The 19,516-nt window shown below is 27.0% G+C and overlaps 2 protein-coding genes across 2 annotated transcripts; one reads left to right on the forward strand and one right to left on the reverse strand.

Annotated features, from left to right (window-relative positions):
* Positions 1 to 7,693: 7,693 nt before the first annotated feature.
* On the forward strand, positions 7,694 to 8,278 carry LOC136083463 (uncharacterized). The gene has a single exon (XM_065802863.1). It carries the CDS (start codon positions 7,694 to 7,696, stop codon positions 8,276 to 8,278), a length of 585 nt encoding a protein of 194 aa, XP_065658935.1.
* A 3,842-nt stretch (positions 8,279 to 12,120) lies between these two features.
* Positions 12,121 to 18,921, reverse strand: LOC136083994 (uncharacterized). The gene is made up of 5 exons (XM_065803974.1): positions 18,831 to 18,921; positions 15,735 to 15,791; positions 14,190 to 15,576; positions 12,872 to 12,905; positions 12,121 to 12,555 (listed from the first exon to the last, which is right to left on the reverse strand). Exons 2-3 carry the CDS (start codon positions 15,760 to 15,762, stop codon positions 14,786 to 14,788), a joined length of 819 nt encoding a protein of 272 aa, XP_065660046.1. The 5' UTR covers positions 15,763 to 15,791; positions 18,831 to 18,921; the 3' UTR covers positions 12,121 to 12,555; positions 12,872 to 12,905; positions 14,190 to 14,785.
* Between the last annotated feature and the right edge of the window lie 595 nt (positions 18,922 to 19,516).

Genomic DNA, 19,516 nt, shown 5'->3' on the forward strand with positions numbered 1-19,516 from the left:
TAGATGAAAACCTATTCAGTTTATATATTTTTTTATTATTTTATAATCAAATTTTAAAATTAATTTTTTAGATCGAAATTTTTTCCTAATAAGAAACGTTTACATACTATTTTGAATTGCTCAAAAGATATGTTTTGAAGAATGTTATTTTTATTAATTTTTTGAAAAAATTCATTCCATAGAAATGCTCCACGATATTGAATTTGGAATAAACTGAGTTTGAAATAGAATCTTGGAACTACAAAATTATCATTTGAAAAATTTGTGGGGTACTTATGAGAAATTTTAGTAAAGTAAGAGTGAAATATATTAGGCGACAAACCATGTTTAGATTTAAACATAAACAGCATAACTTGATATATGTTAAGTTTATAAACATTGAGTGCATTAAGTTCCATTAAGAAAGGCTCTCCATGAGCAGTTCTCTTAACGCTAAAAATAATTTTGAATGCAATTTTTTGTTTACTATAAATTTTTTTAAGCTTTCCATAATTGCTACTTCCCCATGCAATATTGCAATAGGATAGATAACTATGGATAAATGAAAAATATATAATTTTTAATAACTTGATATTAAGAAATGGTTTAACTCTATATAAAACAGAAATATTTTTGGAAATTTTATTTTCAATAGATTTAATATGAGATTTCCATAATATATTTTCATCTAATATTATTCCCAGGAATTTTTACATTTGATTCTCTTTTAATAACTGAATTATTCATAAAGAGATTGGGTAATTTTAGAGGGAGGTGATCACTCTTACTAGGTTTATGAAACAACAAAAACTTAGTTTTCAGTACATTTAATGAAAGTTTATTACAAATAATTCAATCATTAACTTTTATTAGTTCTTCATTAAATATTTTAAAAAGATCTTTTATATTTTTATTTGAGTAAAAAAGATTAGAGTCGTCAGCAAACAAAATAAGATTTAAAGTCTTTGAAGCTAAATATAAATTGTTAATGTACAACAAGAACAATAGTGGTCCTAGGATGGACCCCTTGGGAACACCACAAGTTATAAATTTGTTTCCTGTTTCATTTTCTTTATACACTATGTATTGTTTCCTGTTTGACAGGTAATTTTTAAACCAGAGTAGGTTATTGTTTAATACTCCATAGAGTTCTAGTTTTTCTATAAGTATGTCATGGTCAACTGTGTCAAATGCTTTTGACAGATCAACAAAAACTCCTAGTGTATAACAATCATTATTGAACCCATCGGATATATAATTTATTAAATCGATTACTGCATGATCCGTTGAATGTTTTTTTATGAATCCAAATTGTTTATTATACAGTATTTTGTTTTTGGTTAAATATTTATTAAGCCTATCATACATAATACGTTCTAACAATTTTGAAAAGCATGGTAAGACAGAAATAGGTCTATAATTTGACATAATTGTGTTATCGCCAGTTTTAAAAATAGGTGATATTTTAGCAATTTTTAATTTCCCGGTACAATACCGGATTGTATTGAAAAGTTAAAAATATAAAACAAAGATGGTTCTATAATATCGAAGATTGCTACGTTCACGCTAATTTGATCAATGCCAGCGGATTTATTATTTTTCAGACTATTGTACGCATTACGCACCTCAGTTATATTTAAACTAACTTCTTTCATAGATATATTGGTTGGTTTTATATACGATTTGAAATTTGTGGTGCTTTTTGGGATTTTACTTGCTAAATTTGGGCCAACTTCAAGGAAATAGTCGTTGAGCTTTTTAACGATGTTTTCTTTATTACTGATCATTTCCCTATCAATTATGAGTTTTTGTGGCAAATTATTGTTATAACATCTTTTTTTACCAATTATCTGGTTAATCACATTCCAAGTTTTTTGAGTGTTTCCTTGTGTTTTTTTAAGCATCTTAGCATAATAAATTCTTTTAGAGTGTTTCTTTGTTTTTTTAAATAAACTTTTATAACTTTTGTAATTTATTTCATTTGTGAATGATTTAGATATTTTTCATAAAGTTTTTGTTTTCTCTTAGATGATTTAAGTAAACCTTTGGTCATTTAAGGGCTTAAAAGTGATTTTGAATTTATATTTTTTTTAGTGGAAATGCCAAATCGTAATATTTACAAAACTGCGCCAAAAAAAGATCATACGCCTTATATGCCTCTTGTGATTGTAATATAAGGTCCCAATCAATTTTTTCTGATAAGAAATTTCGAAAGTGCAACAAGGAGTTTTAATTGATCTTTCGCATTTGGATTGTAGATTTTAAAGCAGAATGATTATCAGTTATATTATTTGTAATTAAGAATATTGGGAAATGATCCGTTATGTCAGTTTTGATTATACCAGATTCTAGGAGGCAATTATGAATATTATTAGTAAATATATTATCAAGTAATGTTGATGAAGTATTAGTTATTCTGGTTGATTTGCTTATTGTTGGAATTATATCATGTTGAATTAAGGTATTTAAAAAATATTGAACATTTACATTTGAAGAATGATTTAACAAGTTTATATTGTAGTCACCAGTTAAGTAAACGTGTTTCTTTGTTATGTTGGTGTTGCTTAAAAAATTTTTTAAATAAGATTTAAATATTTTAAAATTCCCACCTGGCTTTCTATAAATAGAATTAATGATAATATTTTTGGTTGCTTTATTTGTTATTTCGATGCACAACGACTCACAATCTGTATCATTAACATTGACTTCATTACGCAATATAAAGTTAATAGATTTGTGAATAAATTAACTTACACCGCCACCAACGTGGGTTTTACGAGGTTGGTGAATTGATACGTAGTTATTTAATTCATAATTACAATTTTTTTCATTGCTTTTTAACCACGTTTCCTTGAGACTAATTATTTTAAAATCGTAGTTTAGATCATGCAATAATAGTTTTAGATTATCAAAGTTTTTATTAATACTTCGAATGTTTAGATTTAAAATTGAAAAATTATTTATTTTTTTACTAAAAAATTGAGAAGTTTCACGGACTGAATAGTATTCACTTACAATGTTTTTTTTATTGAAATAGTCATCAAAGCTGCTATTTTCCTTATTAAAATTAAATAAAAAGTTGTCATTCATTTTGAAAAGAAAAAATAATAAAATAATTTCGTAATCACGAAAATAAGATGTTAAAAAATTAAAATACTAGGATATTAAATTATTACTTTTCTTTGAAGCCCAATCGCGTATGATCAGCTTATCATACGAGATGGTTGCAAACTTTCCTGCCGCTCGTTCGATTTTCATCTGTTCTCCTAGATTCTTCCTAATTTGCACTGTCATAGCGCAAAAATCTTCATTTATATAGATATTTTTACCTTTAAGATTAGTGGTCTTTTTAAGAATATTGATTTTATCTTTAAAGTCCAGAATTTTTATTATTATGTTCTTGGTTTAACTGAGTTTTTTTGGCCAGTTCTGTGTGCCCTTTCTATTTTAATGCCTTTTAGACCTAAATAATTTTCAAAAATTTTATTTACCTTCATTTCGCTGTCTTCCCAGCTTTTCCCATCGTTTTCTTTAACTCCGTCAATTCTCAGATTGTTCCGCCGTGATCGATCTTCCATTTCTCTTAGTTTGCCTCTAATTTTAATAAATGCTGATTCGTTACTTTGAATGCGCTTGTTGTTATACACTTCTCTTGTGATTTAACGACGGACCTAATTTTTTCATCTATTAAGTGTTCGTGAAAATTTAGACTCACTTTAATATCTTTAACCTCTTTTTTTATTGTGTTGATCTGTTTACAATTTTCTTTAATATTTGATTCGACAATATCTAATCGCTCGTATAATATTTTTGTGCTACTACTTATAATGTTTAACACATTCTTTTCTTGTTTTTTTATCATGCTTTCAGTTTCTTTTTTAAACTCCTTTAATCATTTTTTTCATCATTTTCTCTATTTGATCGATTGTAACTGCCATAATAAATATATCGAGTATATATATATAATAATAAAATAATAATATTATATATTTTATAATAAAATAATATCTAATACGAAATACCTTTTTGGCTTTATAAAAACGTCTTGCTTGTTCAATGTTCAATGTGCGATTTGTGCGAAGTTCTATTCTTGGCCTTTTAATAACCTTTCTGTTTCTTTAAGCAAAGTTCTTTTTTGTTCTTCAAACTTTTATGTATGCATTATTGTGTATGTTCTTTTTTGTTCTTCAAACTTAAAGTTCTTCAAACTTTTTTCAAAGTTCTTCAAACTTTTTGTTCTTCAAACTTAAATGTAAAGTTCTTTTTTGTTCTTCAAACTTTTATATGCATAATTGTGTATGTATTGCAATATGTATTATAATATACATATACATAGTTGTGCATATGCATAGTTGTGTATATATGTATATGTATGTATTGTGTATGCATTATTATGTATGTATGATAACATATAGTGGAACAATGACAGCGGTTTCAAAAATTTTACCTTTTATACCAGACTGAGCAATACTACTAATTTTAGCTGGCAATTAGCTCTTAACAAGATAGAGAAAAAGCTCAAGTTTCTGGGACTGCGTACTTTGTCCCTTAGAGGAAAGAATATTTTGAATAATACGATGGAAATGTCACAACTGCGGTTACTAGCAAACGTGTTGCCCACTCCGGATTGGGTTATAGAGCATTTGCAAGGAGTCATTTTTGATAATCTGCGGCAAAAGAAAAATTTCAACCCGGTCAAACGAGAGACACTTTTCTGACCCGTCAAAAGCGGGGGTCTCGGCATGTAATCATCGAAGGAGCAAAGTCTTGCGCTCCGCCTCAAAATGCTCTTCCAAATAAAAGAATGTGAAGAGGACAAAACTCATAATTCTTACTACTTTTCAAAGTATTGGGTGGCAAGTTCACTTGTAAAATTTACTAAACAAAACCAAAGATGGAATTTTTTAAGAGAAAACACTTTTCCAAAACACTAGGACAACAAAATGTCTCAGTACTACAAAACTACAATTGAAATCTGAGGCAAATACGGGTGCCAGTTTAACAAACCCCTAAAATCAACAAAAAACTTTTATTTAAAAGTAGCAAAAACCAAATAGACAGTCGTGCCAGCCGAACTATTTTGGAAGAGTTCAATAAAAGCAACAATGCCGTGGACATAGATATGGAAAAAAAAAATTACTTCCCACGCATATGGACCGACACAAAACATCCTTTTCCGATTTCTTCATAACTGCTTATCTTCTGCTGCCTTGCTTGCCAAAAGCACAAGACAACAGATTGTTAAAAACAACAAATGTAAAACTTGCGGAAAAATTGAGGACATTTTTGACTACTGTTCTCCAATAAGTTTAATATTCTCGATTGAAACTACGAATTTTTTGGAGAAAAACCCTACTTCACAGCTGCTTTTGACAGTCAACCATTATGAGTAAAATATGGAACAGCAGATGCCACCATATATTTAACAATTCCAAAATTGACCCAATGGCAGTGATCAGAATAATAATTAGAAGCCTCAGGAATATTATAATTTAGAAAAAATAAACATCATGTTCGTAGAGACATTGCGGACATTTTCTGTCAATTTTTTTTTAATTAAAAACGTTTTTTGTCAAATAGAGAATTGGAGCCTGAAACTAATGACATATGCGCAAATCTTATACTCTGGCTCATAGCAAGAACTAAATGTTCAGCTAAGTGTTCCTGTTTTCTGCAAATATATTTTCTTTTTTATAACAAATATTATTTTTGATTAGACAATCACTGCCAGCGCTTATTTATAGAACTTGTTATTTAAATGTTTTCTGTAACTTTGGTAACGTGGTGTTTGTAAAAGTCATGTATTTTTTTTATTTTACTTGATAAAATCTTTCTTTACTAAAAGTATTTAATTAATCTTAATCAACTTCTTCTAAAACCTTTTTCCTTATTTTCGATTTGTTTCCGCACAACGGCTCAAAACCAAATTTAAAAATTAAAAACCAAAATATATATTTATAGAGAGACTCAAGAAATTATTTAAAAAATATAAGCATATATATTGTTTACTATTTTTGGTGTAATTAATGTTAAAATTATGTGAAAAACCTTTTTTTAATATTATAAACGCTATAAATGTTATAAATGTTATAAAAATATAAAAACGGAAATATATATAAAGAGAGGAAAAAATGTGAAACTTATTGTATACATACAGTATATGTTTATATATCATGCAGAAATAGTATATAAAATTTGTAAATTTTTATTACTTCGTAATAAAAAAAAAAAAATGTTTTATCAACTTAGAATCAGGCTAGCCTGCTTATGATCTTGGGAAGTTCTTAGTATTTTTTTTTCGTTTGTCTTTTTTTTGCGTAAAGCTTTCGTCGAGATAAGACGCTCTTTTTCTTTAAAAAAAATGCCTAAATGTTTAACTATCACGCAAGTGAAAGAGCTATTAGAAGCCTATGAAAAAACTTTATTGAAAATCTTTGGAGAAGAAATTGAAAAACTTGAAGGAAAAATAGAGCAATTAAAAAACGAAAATATATCACTAAAAAATGAAATTGCCTTTATAAACAACGGGATGAATTTTCAAAATGAACTATACGAAAAAACCATAAAGGAAACGAACGAACTTAATGAAAAACTAAAAAATCATATCAAAGAAAATGAAAAAAAAAAAAATCAAGCGAACTTTTTGTCAACAAAATTGCTGAATTAGAAGATCGTAGCAGAATTTCTTTTTAAAAATATAAATGATATAAACAGTAAAAAAATCAGAATCCTCCACATTAATATAAAGAGTTTAAGCAAAAATAATGAAAACTTTCGGCATTTTCTAGAAGAAACTAAAATAATTTTTAATATTATATGTGTTACGGAAACTTGGTGCTCTACTTACGAACTTGAAAATAATTCTAATTTTCATCATAAAAATTTTGAATTAGTCTCATTAGAAAGACAAACAAATAAACGCGGTGAAGGAGTTCTGACATACGTTAAATAAAATGTTGCTTATAAAGTTAGAAGCGATTTTAGCGTTTCTGACAAAATAAAGAGATCGCAACAATTGAATTAATTATTAACAAAGGAAGAAACATACTTATAAGCAGCTGCTATAGACCACCTGACGGCGCGTGCAAAAATTTTTGCTCTTTTTTGCAACATAATATAGTTCACGCTGGTAACAACGAAAGAAAAAAAAACTTTATAATTGGGGATTTTAATATGGACTGTTTTATTTATAACGACAACAAAAAAGTGAGAAGTTTCTATGATGAAATTTTTTTAGCAGGCGCAGTTCCCCTAATTAATCATCCAACTAGAGTAACTAAGAATTCTGCTACCCTCATTGACAATATTTTTATTACAGACATCTTTAATAACTCCATTTAAAAAGGTATCATAAAAACTGATTTATTGGACCATTTCCCTATTTTATATAAAAATTAAACAAAATAGAGCTGTAAAAAAGCGTATTTACAACGACAAAAAACGAAATGATGCAAGTACTATTTATAATAAATTCTTTGAAACATTCTTCTTAATATATGACGCAAACTTTCCAGTATGTGAAAAATTAATAAGTCATAAAACCTTTAACAGTCCTTGGATTACAAAAGGCTTAAATAAATCTTCAAAAATAAAGCAAAAGTTGTAAATAAAATATTTAAAGACTAAATCTTCTGCAAATGAAAAAATATATAAAAATTATAAAAACTTATTAGAAAAAATTCGTAAAAATCTAAAAAAAAAATATTACTCTAATATGATAAATAAGTTTAAAAAGAACTCAACGCGCACCTGGCAAATAAAAAAAGAAATAACAGGAAAATCAAAAAATCGCTTAAGTTCTTTACAACAAACTATAAAATTTGAAGACGTAAATATATGTGAACCGGACAAAATTTTTAACAAATTTTTTACTGAAATTGGAACCAATCTCTTTAAAACAATTCCTATGACCAAGAGTTCGTTTGAAGACTACTCTTGTCCTATAAATAAATCTTATTATAGAAATGAGTATTCTTCATTATCCAAGGACGAGCTTGATAGAGCCTTTAAATCTCTAAAAAGAAATAGAACTATTGGAAAATCTCTAAAAAGAAATAAAAGTATTGGTGCTGATGAAGTAAGTGGTAACATAGTTGTAGATTGTTATGAAAGTCTGAAAGATATTCTTTATAAAGTATTTGATGCATCTATAAGACAAGGAGTTTTCCCGGATCAATTGAATATTGCGAAAATTATACCAATTTACAAACAAGCCGATAAAACAAATATTAACAACTATTGCCCAATTTCGGTTCTTTCAACTTTTTCAAAATTATTAGAAAGAATAATGTATAATTGAATATTTATATATTTTGACCAAAATAATAAACTATACGCCAAACAGTTTGGTTTAAAAAAAATATTTCAACTGAGCACGCAATTATTCAATTTGTTAGGGAAATCTCAGAATCTTTCGAAAAAAAACAATATACCCTTGGAGTCTTTATTGATCTTTTGTAGGCTTTCGATACCGTTGACCATAAAATATTGCTTAAAAAGCTCGAATACTATGGAATTAATAACAATATGCTAAAATGGTTTCATAGTTACTTATCAAATAGAAAGCAATTTGTTACCTCTAATGATGGCCTTCAAAGGACTATATTGAAATAACCTGTGATGTTCCACAAGGCTCTATTCTAGGTCCTCTTATGTTTTTAATTTATATTAATATTTAATCTTTAGAGTAATATGTTTGCTGATGATACGAATTTGTTCTTATCAAACAGTAATATTAATGAGTTGTTTTCTGATATGAATAAAGAACCTAAATGCGTATCTGAGTGGTTTAAATGTAACAAATTAACCTTAAACCTTGATAAAACAAAATACATTCTGTTTCACCCTATATCTAAGAAACCTTTTTTTACCAACAACCATGCCAAAAATTCTTATTGATAAACTTGAAATAAAAAGGGAAACTTTTACTAGTTTTTTTGGCATTATCTTGATGAGAATGTTACATGAAAACCGCATATTGACTACATTTGCACAAAAGTTTCTAAAAATATAGGAGTCCTCTATAAGTCAAGAAATTATTTAAACAAAACCATTTTAATCCAACTTTATTACTCATTTATACATAGTTATATTAACTATGCAAATATTGCTTGAGGAAGTACAAGCAAAAGTAAGTTGCGTAATCTTTATCATCGTCAGAAACATGCAATACGCTTAGTTTGTTTTGAAAATCGACTTACGCATTCAAAGTTTTTATTTAAAAATATAAAAGTACTTAATATTTACAAAGTGAAAGTATATAAAAAATTATGTTTTATGTTTCAATGTAAAATCAATCCGTCATTACACATTTTTAAAGACTTTATTACCTTAAAAACAAGAAATTAGTATACACTACGAAATGATAACTCAATCTATGAAGCCTTTTGTCCAACAAAATTCAATCAGTTCTGTATAGCTTATCGTGCACCAAATCTCTGGAACAAAATCATTTTACCTAATTTTGATTTATCGATTACCTTCCCAGTCTTTGAAAAGAAGTTAAAAGAATTCATTCTTTTTAATGACAATATTTTGAAATTCTTTTAAAAATAAGAATTTTATATAAATACGCACTTTTGTTTTTGTATTTTGTCATTTTTATTTTATTTTTTATTTATTAATAGCTTAAGTTATATTTTATTATAACGATTTATGATTCTGGCGACGAGATCATTAGATCTATTAGATACCAAGTTTTTATTTAAACTTTCTTTTTGGTTATTTATTTTTAATCTTATTGATGTGATGATTATATTCTCCGTTATAATTTATTAAAAGTATAAAAATTCCAATATTTGTAAATGTAAAACTTTATTTTTAAAAAAAGAGGACAATTTATACACGCAAAACGTGTGTATGTATGTATGTGTGTATGTATGTATGTGTGTAAGTGTGTGTATTTATATATGAGTGTGTATTTGTATATATATATATACAAACAAAAAAAATTTGAAAAAAAACAATTTATCAGACCTAAACACAATGATCAAAACAGCAGTTTCTTAGTATCTACGTCTTTATTGACTGTCAAGAACTTGAGACGATTTAAAAGAAGAAGAAGAATAAGAAGAAGAAGAAGAAAAAGAAGAAGAAGAAGAAGAAGAAGAAAAAGAAGAAGAAGAAAAAGAAAAAGAAGAAGAAGAAAAAATGTAGTGTTGTTTTATTAAAACTAAAAAACGAACATTACGATGAAAGGAGAAAAGATTAATAATTTCTTTAAAAACTGAAGATTTGGATGTTTAGCAACTAAAAATAATTGTGAATTTGAACAAAATTATAACCGGATATAAAAACTCGAAAAACAAATTTCTAAGTAAAGACACACATGTTCTGCAAGTAAACATTTTCACTACAAACAAGTTTACGCTTGAATTATTGACCTAAAAAACACGTAACGGAACGTAAGAAAATCTAGATATAAGACTTAGTAAACATACGTCTAAAATATAGAATTCTTTTAACGTTAAGTTACGTTTTAGTCTACACTTTTTTAAAAGTTGCACTTTTATAAGTTAAAATAAAATAATTGAAACGTAACTTTACGAATTGAAACTTTTTTTATTCGCGACAAATAAGTTACAAAAAAAAAAATATTAACTACTGAAGACAAATCAATTTTACAATTAAAATAAACGATAATATTTAGCAGTTTTAAAAAAAATATTTTTTAGTTACAATTGTCTCGACAAACGCATTGTTAAATACCGTAACTCAGGATCATGAGTATTTAACATAATTATTTTATTTACAATATTATTTAAGTATTTGATTTTTGAAAACGCAATATCACGATTGTCAAAACTATTGTAATTAAAAAGTATTTTAAAAAACTAACCCACGCTTGTGGTTTTTTTTAAAAAAAATACTTTTTAAATGTAAATACAACTTTTAAAGCTTTAAAAGTAACGTAGCGATAAACAAAAAAAAAGTACCTTTTAGAATAGTTAGAATAGCTTACGGTATGGGTGAGCAATTTAAGGTAACTTTTAAAGCTTTAAAAGTAACGTAACGTAAATCGTTTAAGAATTAAAACGTTTTAATTCTTAAATGTATTTAATTGACGTATTTTAATTACGTTAACGCAATTAAAATACGTCACAAATATAAAAATTTTTACGTTACATTACGTCTTTTTTTTGTTTTTAAAGTGTAACAAATTATGACGTAACATATTGTTACGTCAGATAGTTAAAAAATCTATGTTTGAGACATATTTTAGTTACGTCTCAACTCTAGACTTAGTTACGTTACTTTAAGTATCAATTGGTTATACTTTATAAAGTTAAAAAAAAAACAACATTTGAGACGTAAAGTTGCGTATTGAAACTTTATTTTTTTTGGTGACAAAGTAACCAATTAAGGCGAAGCTATTTTACAATAAAAATAAAATATAAGATGGTATTTAACAACACAGTAGCGATAAACAAACATTAACTGCATTATCAAGTTTATTTACTTAATATTTAATTAAAAGTTAGAGATTGTAACCTTGTAACCAATTATAACCGATTAAGACGTAACGTAACTTTAAAATGTTATAGGGGTAGGGGGTGATTGCATAACTGATAGTTCATTCATTATTTTTATTGAGGATAAACTTTTTGTACATGGGTTATGAATGCATTTTTATTTGTCATTTTGGAGAATATTTTTTTACTTTTAACAGTAAGAGAGTTCCAACAGTGAATTGATTGACTTTTTGCCATACTTATGTGTTTGTTTTAAAGACATACATAGCCATTCCAGACGATTTTTTTATATTTCAAATAAGCATATATAACTTATATTTTTGTATAGAGCTTGACTTGACTTAAACAATGAGGGGTCATTCGGTCTTTGAAGTTAGGCGGATCCAAAGTTATTGAATTTTTTGTAGTGTAAAAATTGATGATTTTTTGACGAAAAGTATAGGGCTTAAGTATAGAAAACTTGCAGTGTTATGGCACCAAAAAAGAGAGTATTTTTAAATCATATTGACTTTTGAAAAGCTTTTAAACCGTTACTACATTTGACTTGAAATTTTTCATATTGATTCAACAACTCTAAAAAAATAAAATACCAAAAGAAAGTTTTTAATTCTGTTCGGATTGTCCATAATCGTCTATTTTACAGACTGAGGGTTTTCATTTATTTACTTAGTTTTTGAAATTAAAATTTGGAGTTATGTTATAATTACATCATACAAATATGCATAAAGGAATCATAGAATCCAATAAGTACATCATTTTGAAATTATTGTATATTTTACAGACCGGTTAGTAAATTACTGCATAGGGCTGCACAAACCAATTGGGCATACCGGCTTTGAATACATTTGATATTTTGAACTGTTATTAAATTTGACTCAAAATTTTTCATAATGATCCAATTTTTTTTTTAATCTGACTATTCCATTATACAGACTGAGGGTTTTCAATTATTTACTTAGTTTTGGAAAATAAAATTTACCATACAGATGATTCTTCGATAAAGTTAAAATTTAATTTTGAATGAAAATAACTTACAGCAAATGAACTTTCTGAAACTTGGAGTACTTTAAACAGCAACAAGCAAGTATAACAGCAGAAACTCTGCCTAAAAATGTAAAAAAATTATTATTAGAAACAAAGATATATAATGTATTTTAAATATTTTAAACTCGTTTTAAAAATTGAATAAAGAATTAAATTTAAAAAAGTTACAGACCGGTCATAATTTAATGATACTATTGTAAATAGTATGTTACAGTAAATTAACTAAAAATATCAGTAAATTATTGAGAACTATTTCATTAGGTATATATATATATATATATATATATATATATATATATATATATATATATATATATATATATATATATATAAGCAGGTTGTTTAAAAATTAAATAAGTAAAAAATAAGAAACTCACTCTTTGAGTTGTTTATGTTAACTATTGACAGCGCCTAAGATAAAAAATTAAAATAACATAAAAAAAATGTTTTTATTCCAAAACTTATTTCTTGGCTTTCAGTGAATAATTAGAAGTATCAAGTTTCAGTAACGAAACAATCTAATTATCATTTTTAACAATAGACATCAGCGAGAAGGTAAGCCAAGTTGTATATCAACACAAAACATCATAACAATTAAAGCACAATCACAAAACACACAGACCCAATGGTACTAAACTCTCCGAATTCACACTAGTGATGAGTTAACTTTTAACTAAAATTAATGATCATCCTGAAAAGCTCAAAGGCTGCTCTATTTGCAAACATAGGAACTTCAATCATCTTGTTTTAAAGCTGGCTTGCTAATTGTTGTTACAGAAAGGTTCTACATAGCATTAGATAAAGGGGGCAAATGCAAATTCTACTGCTCTGACTCTGAATTATAACCGAACATGTGCATAATATAACTTCAAGACATTCTTGTGTTAAGGCATCCAAAAGTGGGTTACTACAATTAAAAAATATATGACCAAATTCTTTGGTGAGATATTTGACATTAAAAAATGTAGAACGACTTAACATTTTTGATGCATCAAAAGAATAACAAACAAAATAATTGAACATTTGTGACTAAACGGTATTCAAAGAAAAAATATGACCCTCCTCTTCAATAACATGAAAAAGAGGTTCTGATATTAGTTTATTAAAAATTCCCAGAGCTCTAGTTGAAGTGTGAAAAATAATGTTGTCAATATCGTGCCTAATTGACTCATGAAGGTTATTTGAACCATCAAGATTGAAAACAAATTTTTAAGGTTATTTTTATGTAAATACGTTACTCCACCAAGTACAAATATAATGTTAAAGCAATGATGCAGAAATGAAAGCGTAAAAATTTTTGAAAACCTTTTACGCAAAAATGTCTTCCATTCATCAGCTTTTTAATTCAGCTGATCACAATGTCTATAGCTTGTAAGTTTTGAAAGTTCATACAAAATATCAAAAGTGCGAGAGTTTTGCGAATTTTTAAAACCACCATGTAAACTACCTTCCTGCTAAGCCACCTATTCCCCATTCCATGATTGCTTTTTTTGCGTATATTCCTTGATTGTGGGTAACGTGTAAGCCACAAAAAACATGATTTATTTGAGAAATTTTTAATTTTTAATTTAAAGGAAGCTGATCAAACAACAAAAGGCAAAATTGCTTGTCTCCAATGTATATATTGGCTAAAAATAAATTTGAATTAAATATAGTACGATCTTTCATCAAAGATTTAAATAAAAAATAAGTTACCTAAGATCATCCTCGTAGTTTTCCTTTTCAGGAGAAAATATCTGAGATATATCAGTGAGTAAGTTTTTTAGCTCTCCAAAATAAGATTGTGCCTTTCCCGATAACATATCTTCTATCCCAAACGTGTAGCTACCAGATGATATTGCGACTTGAAAACTACCAATCTCCCTAAAATTGTACATTGTTCCATCTGTATGAAGAGCATTGTTAGTACTATTCAACATAGTCTCTCTCACTTGAGCTATTGATAAAATGTTCATTTCTATAAAAAATTCAGCAGCCGAAGATTTTTTTGGAAGTGTGCCACATGAAATTTTAACTATTTTATGTAGTACAGTTCTGATAGCAGATTCATCATTATTAACAGAAACATTTTTACTTAAAAGGTCGTAATATACTGAGCGAATTTTATCATTATATCTACCTCCTTTATAAACGTCAATTACATTTTTTTCAAAAATTTCAACTCTTAATTTCAGCTCTTCTGTCAGACTTTTAAAGTAATTTAAACTCTCCTTTAAAAATGGATCATTTGTTTCATCAGATTTTTTTAAAACAGCGTTTTCAATATTTTTCTTTAAATACCTGGCCTTTTGTCAATCTGATTGGAAACGCTTCATAGCCGAATCATTTTCCTTTTCTAATCTCAAGTTTATTTGCAACAATTGGTTAGCCCTACAATTCCTTCTTAATTCTCTTTTGTTGACATTTTTGACATTATATTTTGACAAGATTGCTTGATATTTTTTTTTATATTCATAACATCTTCTATTAATTTGTTTATTTTGCAATGTAAGATGATTGATTCTTCGTTTATACTTCTTTATTTGATAGGTCAAATCACCAGATAATGTAGGGAGTTTTTTTATCCAAATTGGAAATTCTTCATTATCTTTAGTTTCAAGAAGAAAATTATCAGAACCATTTCCTAAAGATATGTATGCAATAGAAGTTGGGGTAACAGTGCACAAAAAATCATCAATTTGCAAGTTTACATCAGAAGATACAAAATCAGTAACTTGATTTGGAACAATTTCACTATTTTGGATAGAAATAGGGGTAGAACAAGCATCAGAAGGTAACAAATCAACATCATAAAATGCAATATTCAAAGAGATAACAGAGCTTAAAAAATACTTTGTTAAGTCAAAATTTTTGACACGATTTAATTTTGCAATGAGATCTTTTGACTTTTGAAGGCAATTGATAAGCATAACTCTAGATATAGGATATTTAAACAAGGATGTAAAAAATACTGAAAGCTGCGGCAATGTCAAGTTAAATTTATCTTTTTCTTTACAAATTTGTAAAAAATGGCGATTGGTTAAAACCAAATCTGGATTTTTGAGGGATACAATATTTAGGTAATTCAAAACAGTGTTAAATGCTAAAATTAAAAGTAAACTTAATTTAAGTGAAATAAAGAAAAATAAGGGGTGGATCATTACACTTTGGTTTCAATAAATAGAATTGTTTAAATTCTGTTTATTGAAACCAAATTAAAAATTTGTGCTACAGTATTCCTAGTTTATAATTTTGACTTACTTTCTTGACTTGTAGATCGAGCAATCATTTTGTTGAGACTCTTGTTAATGTCAGCACCTTAAATAAGGGAATTAAAATAGTTATTACAAGAGTTCATAGTATTTCACCAACAAACAAAAATAGGCAAGTAAATGTGAAAGGAAATAAAGAATTTTTCACACAAATTCATTTTCGTTAGCTTCTGTTAAATACTATTTTTAGGTTTTTGTTTTGAAAAAACAGTTTAAATAAGAGCAACCTGTAGTTAAAATAGTAAAAATCAAGATTTTAACTTTCTTGAAGAATACAGACCTTTTACCTGGAAAAAAGATTTATTATCATTTGACTGAATTTTAGGAATTATACTTTTACTTTCAATTTACTTTTCATAGTTTACCCAAAACAAACGCAAAAATCAAAACAGATAACGTCTTTAAATACGCGAAGAAAAGCATGTAAATACACATAGTTTATGTATGCAAATCCCTAACACCAATTCTTTAGGTATACTTAAATAAATACTTGTTTTAAATAGAGAAAAGGAGATAATAAGATTTGTATAAGACTTTGGCGTAAATGTAATTAATTATAAGTGAGAAAACTATTATCTATGCGAGCAAGCCACGAAATAATGAAAAATTAAAAAAACTATGAATTAGAAGTTTTTGATATTTCTGCGCATATAAACACCATAATGCATTGCGTGAAATAATAATAGGTCAGCAAACTTTAACATCCCTCTGAATTAGGCCGAATTTTTCGGCTGCCGCATTATCTTGTGTTTTAATATATTGTCGCTAAACATTAGCCGACTCCGCGTCCTTAAGTTTTAGGAATGTTAGATTTTTTATTTATTTAATGCTTTGATATAACAATGGTCAGTTATGACGGAGCAGAAGTTTTTGAATTTGTTGGACTAAATTTTATAGATTTATTAAGTAAAATAATCAATATAAATGATTTATCACGACGATGGTTTAATATTAATGCGTAAAAAATCTGGTCCACAGCTTAATAAAATTAGAAAAGATATATTATTTTAATTTTTTAAAATATTGGTTTTCTAATCGAAATAAACATAATTTTAAAAAGTTTGAACTTTCTTGACGTCACATTTAACCCCTCCAAAATTTCATATAAGCCTTTCGAAAAACCAAAAGACAAATTATTGTATATTATTATTAAAGGTAATTCATTTTTATATGCGTATTTATTTATTCTCATTTGCGCGTTTATTCATTTTTATATGCGTGTTTATTTATTCTTATATGCGCGTTTATAGGCAAGTCAACCACCCATAAAATCTCTAATATTATTTTGTATAAACTTTTATACAAGCTTTTATGTTTTTAAATAATATATAATAAATTTATACAATATATAATAATTTATATAACTTATATAAGCTTTTATATTTTTATATAGATTGTATATAGTGTATTGTGGGAGATACTATGTGTAGGTTGAGATATATTGAAGCCTGCGGCAGAAAGACTTTCTTTTATTGCTTCTTGCGTACAAACATTGTTTTCTTATACGCATAATTAAATAACTTTTTTTTATTTGAGCGTTTTTGGTCTTTTACCTCGTTTCTTATCAGAAAACGACGAATGCAGTCATGTTGTTGAATTCTCCTCTGTTAAACTTAACAACAAGATTTTGAACTGCGTGCATAGATAAATTAAGAGAAGTGGGAATGCTTGTTGTAGATTCATTTATTTCAACTAAATGCTTAAGCATTATAATGTGCTATTTTCTAACATTTTTCCTTGTTTTCTGATTTGCAAAGCTATTTTCTCTTCCATCCAGAGGGTAAATATTTGAGCATTAATAATAACTATAAATAATTAAATTTAAATTTAGATAAATGAATATTTAGATAAATAATAATTTAACCAATCAATAAAAATAATAATAAAATTTAACAAAGATCTAATGCTAAATTAAATAAACCATCATCGAATGTAAAAAATTTTGTTCTTAAGTATTTTTAACCTCGTTTACCAGGAAACAAGAACAATTTGTTTTGAAAAACTTGTAATCGTGGCAAGAATGTTAGTTTGATTTGTGCTCTTTCAACAATGGGAGTGCTACCTTATGAAATAAAAACTGGAATGCAGATTCATTTTTTACTTTCATTACTACACTGTTGGCACCAGTGATTAGGAACGCAGATGTGGAAGCGCCGGTGTTTGTTATGAACAATTGTAAATTCCACTGGAGTCTTTCTGTTAGGTATACATTAGCCTCTCATGGCATAGCTATTAAGTATCTGCCAGCATACACGCCACAACCTAATCCAATAGAAGAATTTTTTCTTCTTCATTAAAAAAATATGGAAAGAATTATAAAAGGTCACAGTAATGCTAAACAAAAAAGAAATCTTAAATGAAAAAACTACAGAATAGTGTAATTGTAAACAAAAAAAGTTATTGTCAAATGAGTGAAAATTGTTTATCAAAAAATTTGGTATATACATGTGTCGTCTCCTCTCAGAAGTTACCTGATAAGCATTATATTGGCATAACAATATATTGGCATAACAATATATTGGCATAACAATATATTGGCATAACAATATATTGGCATAACAAAATATTGGCATAACAAAATATTGGCATAACAATATATTGGTATACAATATATTGGCATAACAATATATTGGCATAACAATATATTGGCATAACAATATATTGGCATAACAATATATTGGCATAACAATATATTGGCATAAGGTTGAATGGAACGAAACATTTTGCCAATCATAATAAACCCTTTAAAAATAAAAAGTACTCAAAAGACACCATGCTGTCAAAATATATATGGGAGTTAAAAGATAAAAATATTGATGATTTTATATTGAAATGGTCAATCCTTAAAACGGCAACTGCAGAATATTTATAAAAAATCCACACATGCCCGCAAAAAAAATGTTTGAATTATTACACATGCAAACCAAAAATGTTTGTTAAACAAAAAATCGGAATTGATTTCTCAATGCAGGCACGAAAATACGTTTCTCCTAAAAAACTGTTAAAACACATGAGCTTAATAATAGTTACATTAAATTCTCCCTTTAAAAAAATAATTTTTAAAAAAATACAAGCAATCAATTACTTTTTTTTTCGACTCCACACTCCTGTTTCTCATAGCTAGTACAGTTGTTGCAACAACATCAACAGTGCATACGCAACATGAGCGACATCTGCTAAAGTAAATAAGTAATTTGAAGTTTTTAAAGGTTATCAAAAAAAATTAAATTTAGAATTTTATTCATTACTTTTTTTTTAAAATTACTGTATTAAGTCTTTTTGACATTTAAATTGAACAAGGGGCCCGCAGGGGACACATCCATACCATAGATAGGCTTATAGAAATAGACTGTTTTATGTGTTTTTGCAAGTTTTAAATAAGGTTAAAAAAATGTTTTCTCAGTAAAATTTTGTGTATTTGCTTGCAGTTTCTTAAGTTTTCTTTAAACAACTATTTTTTTGACTTAAATTACACTGGTAGATCAGATTTTTTTTTAAAATATGTTTAACTTAAATAATTGCTTTTTTTACAAAAGCTAGTACACAAAGTGTTACACCATTTGATAAAGTTGGTGTTAATTTTAAAAGCCTCGGTTTTAACACAATCAAGTTCTATGTAGCTTATTCCAAAACCAAGTCATTGGATAATTTGTTAGATAAATTTGATAAAGATGCATTTCAAGGTCCGTTTTTAAACGAACTTTTCACAAATAATATTGTATTTTAAATTTTATATTTGTAATTGTTTTAATAAGTACTTTTATAAAATTT

Source organism: Hydra vulgaris, chromosome 08 (genome assembly GCF_038396675.1).
Source record: "Hydra vulgaris chromosome 08, alternate assembly HydraT2T_AEP".
Lineage (NCBI taxonomy): Eukaryota > Metazoa > Cnidaria > Hydrozoa > Anthoathecata > Hydridae > Hydra > Hydra vulgaris.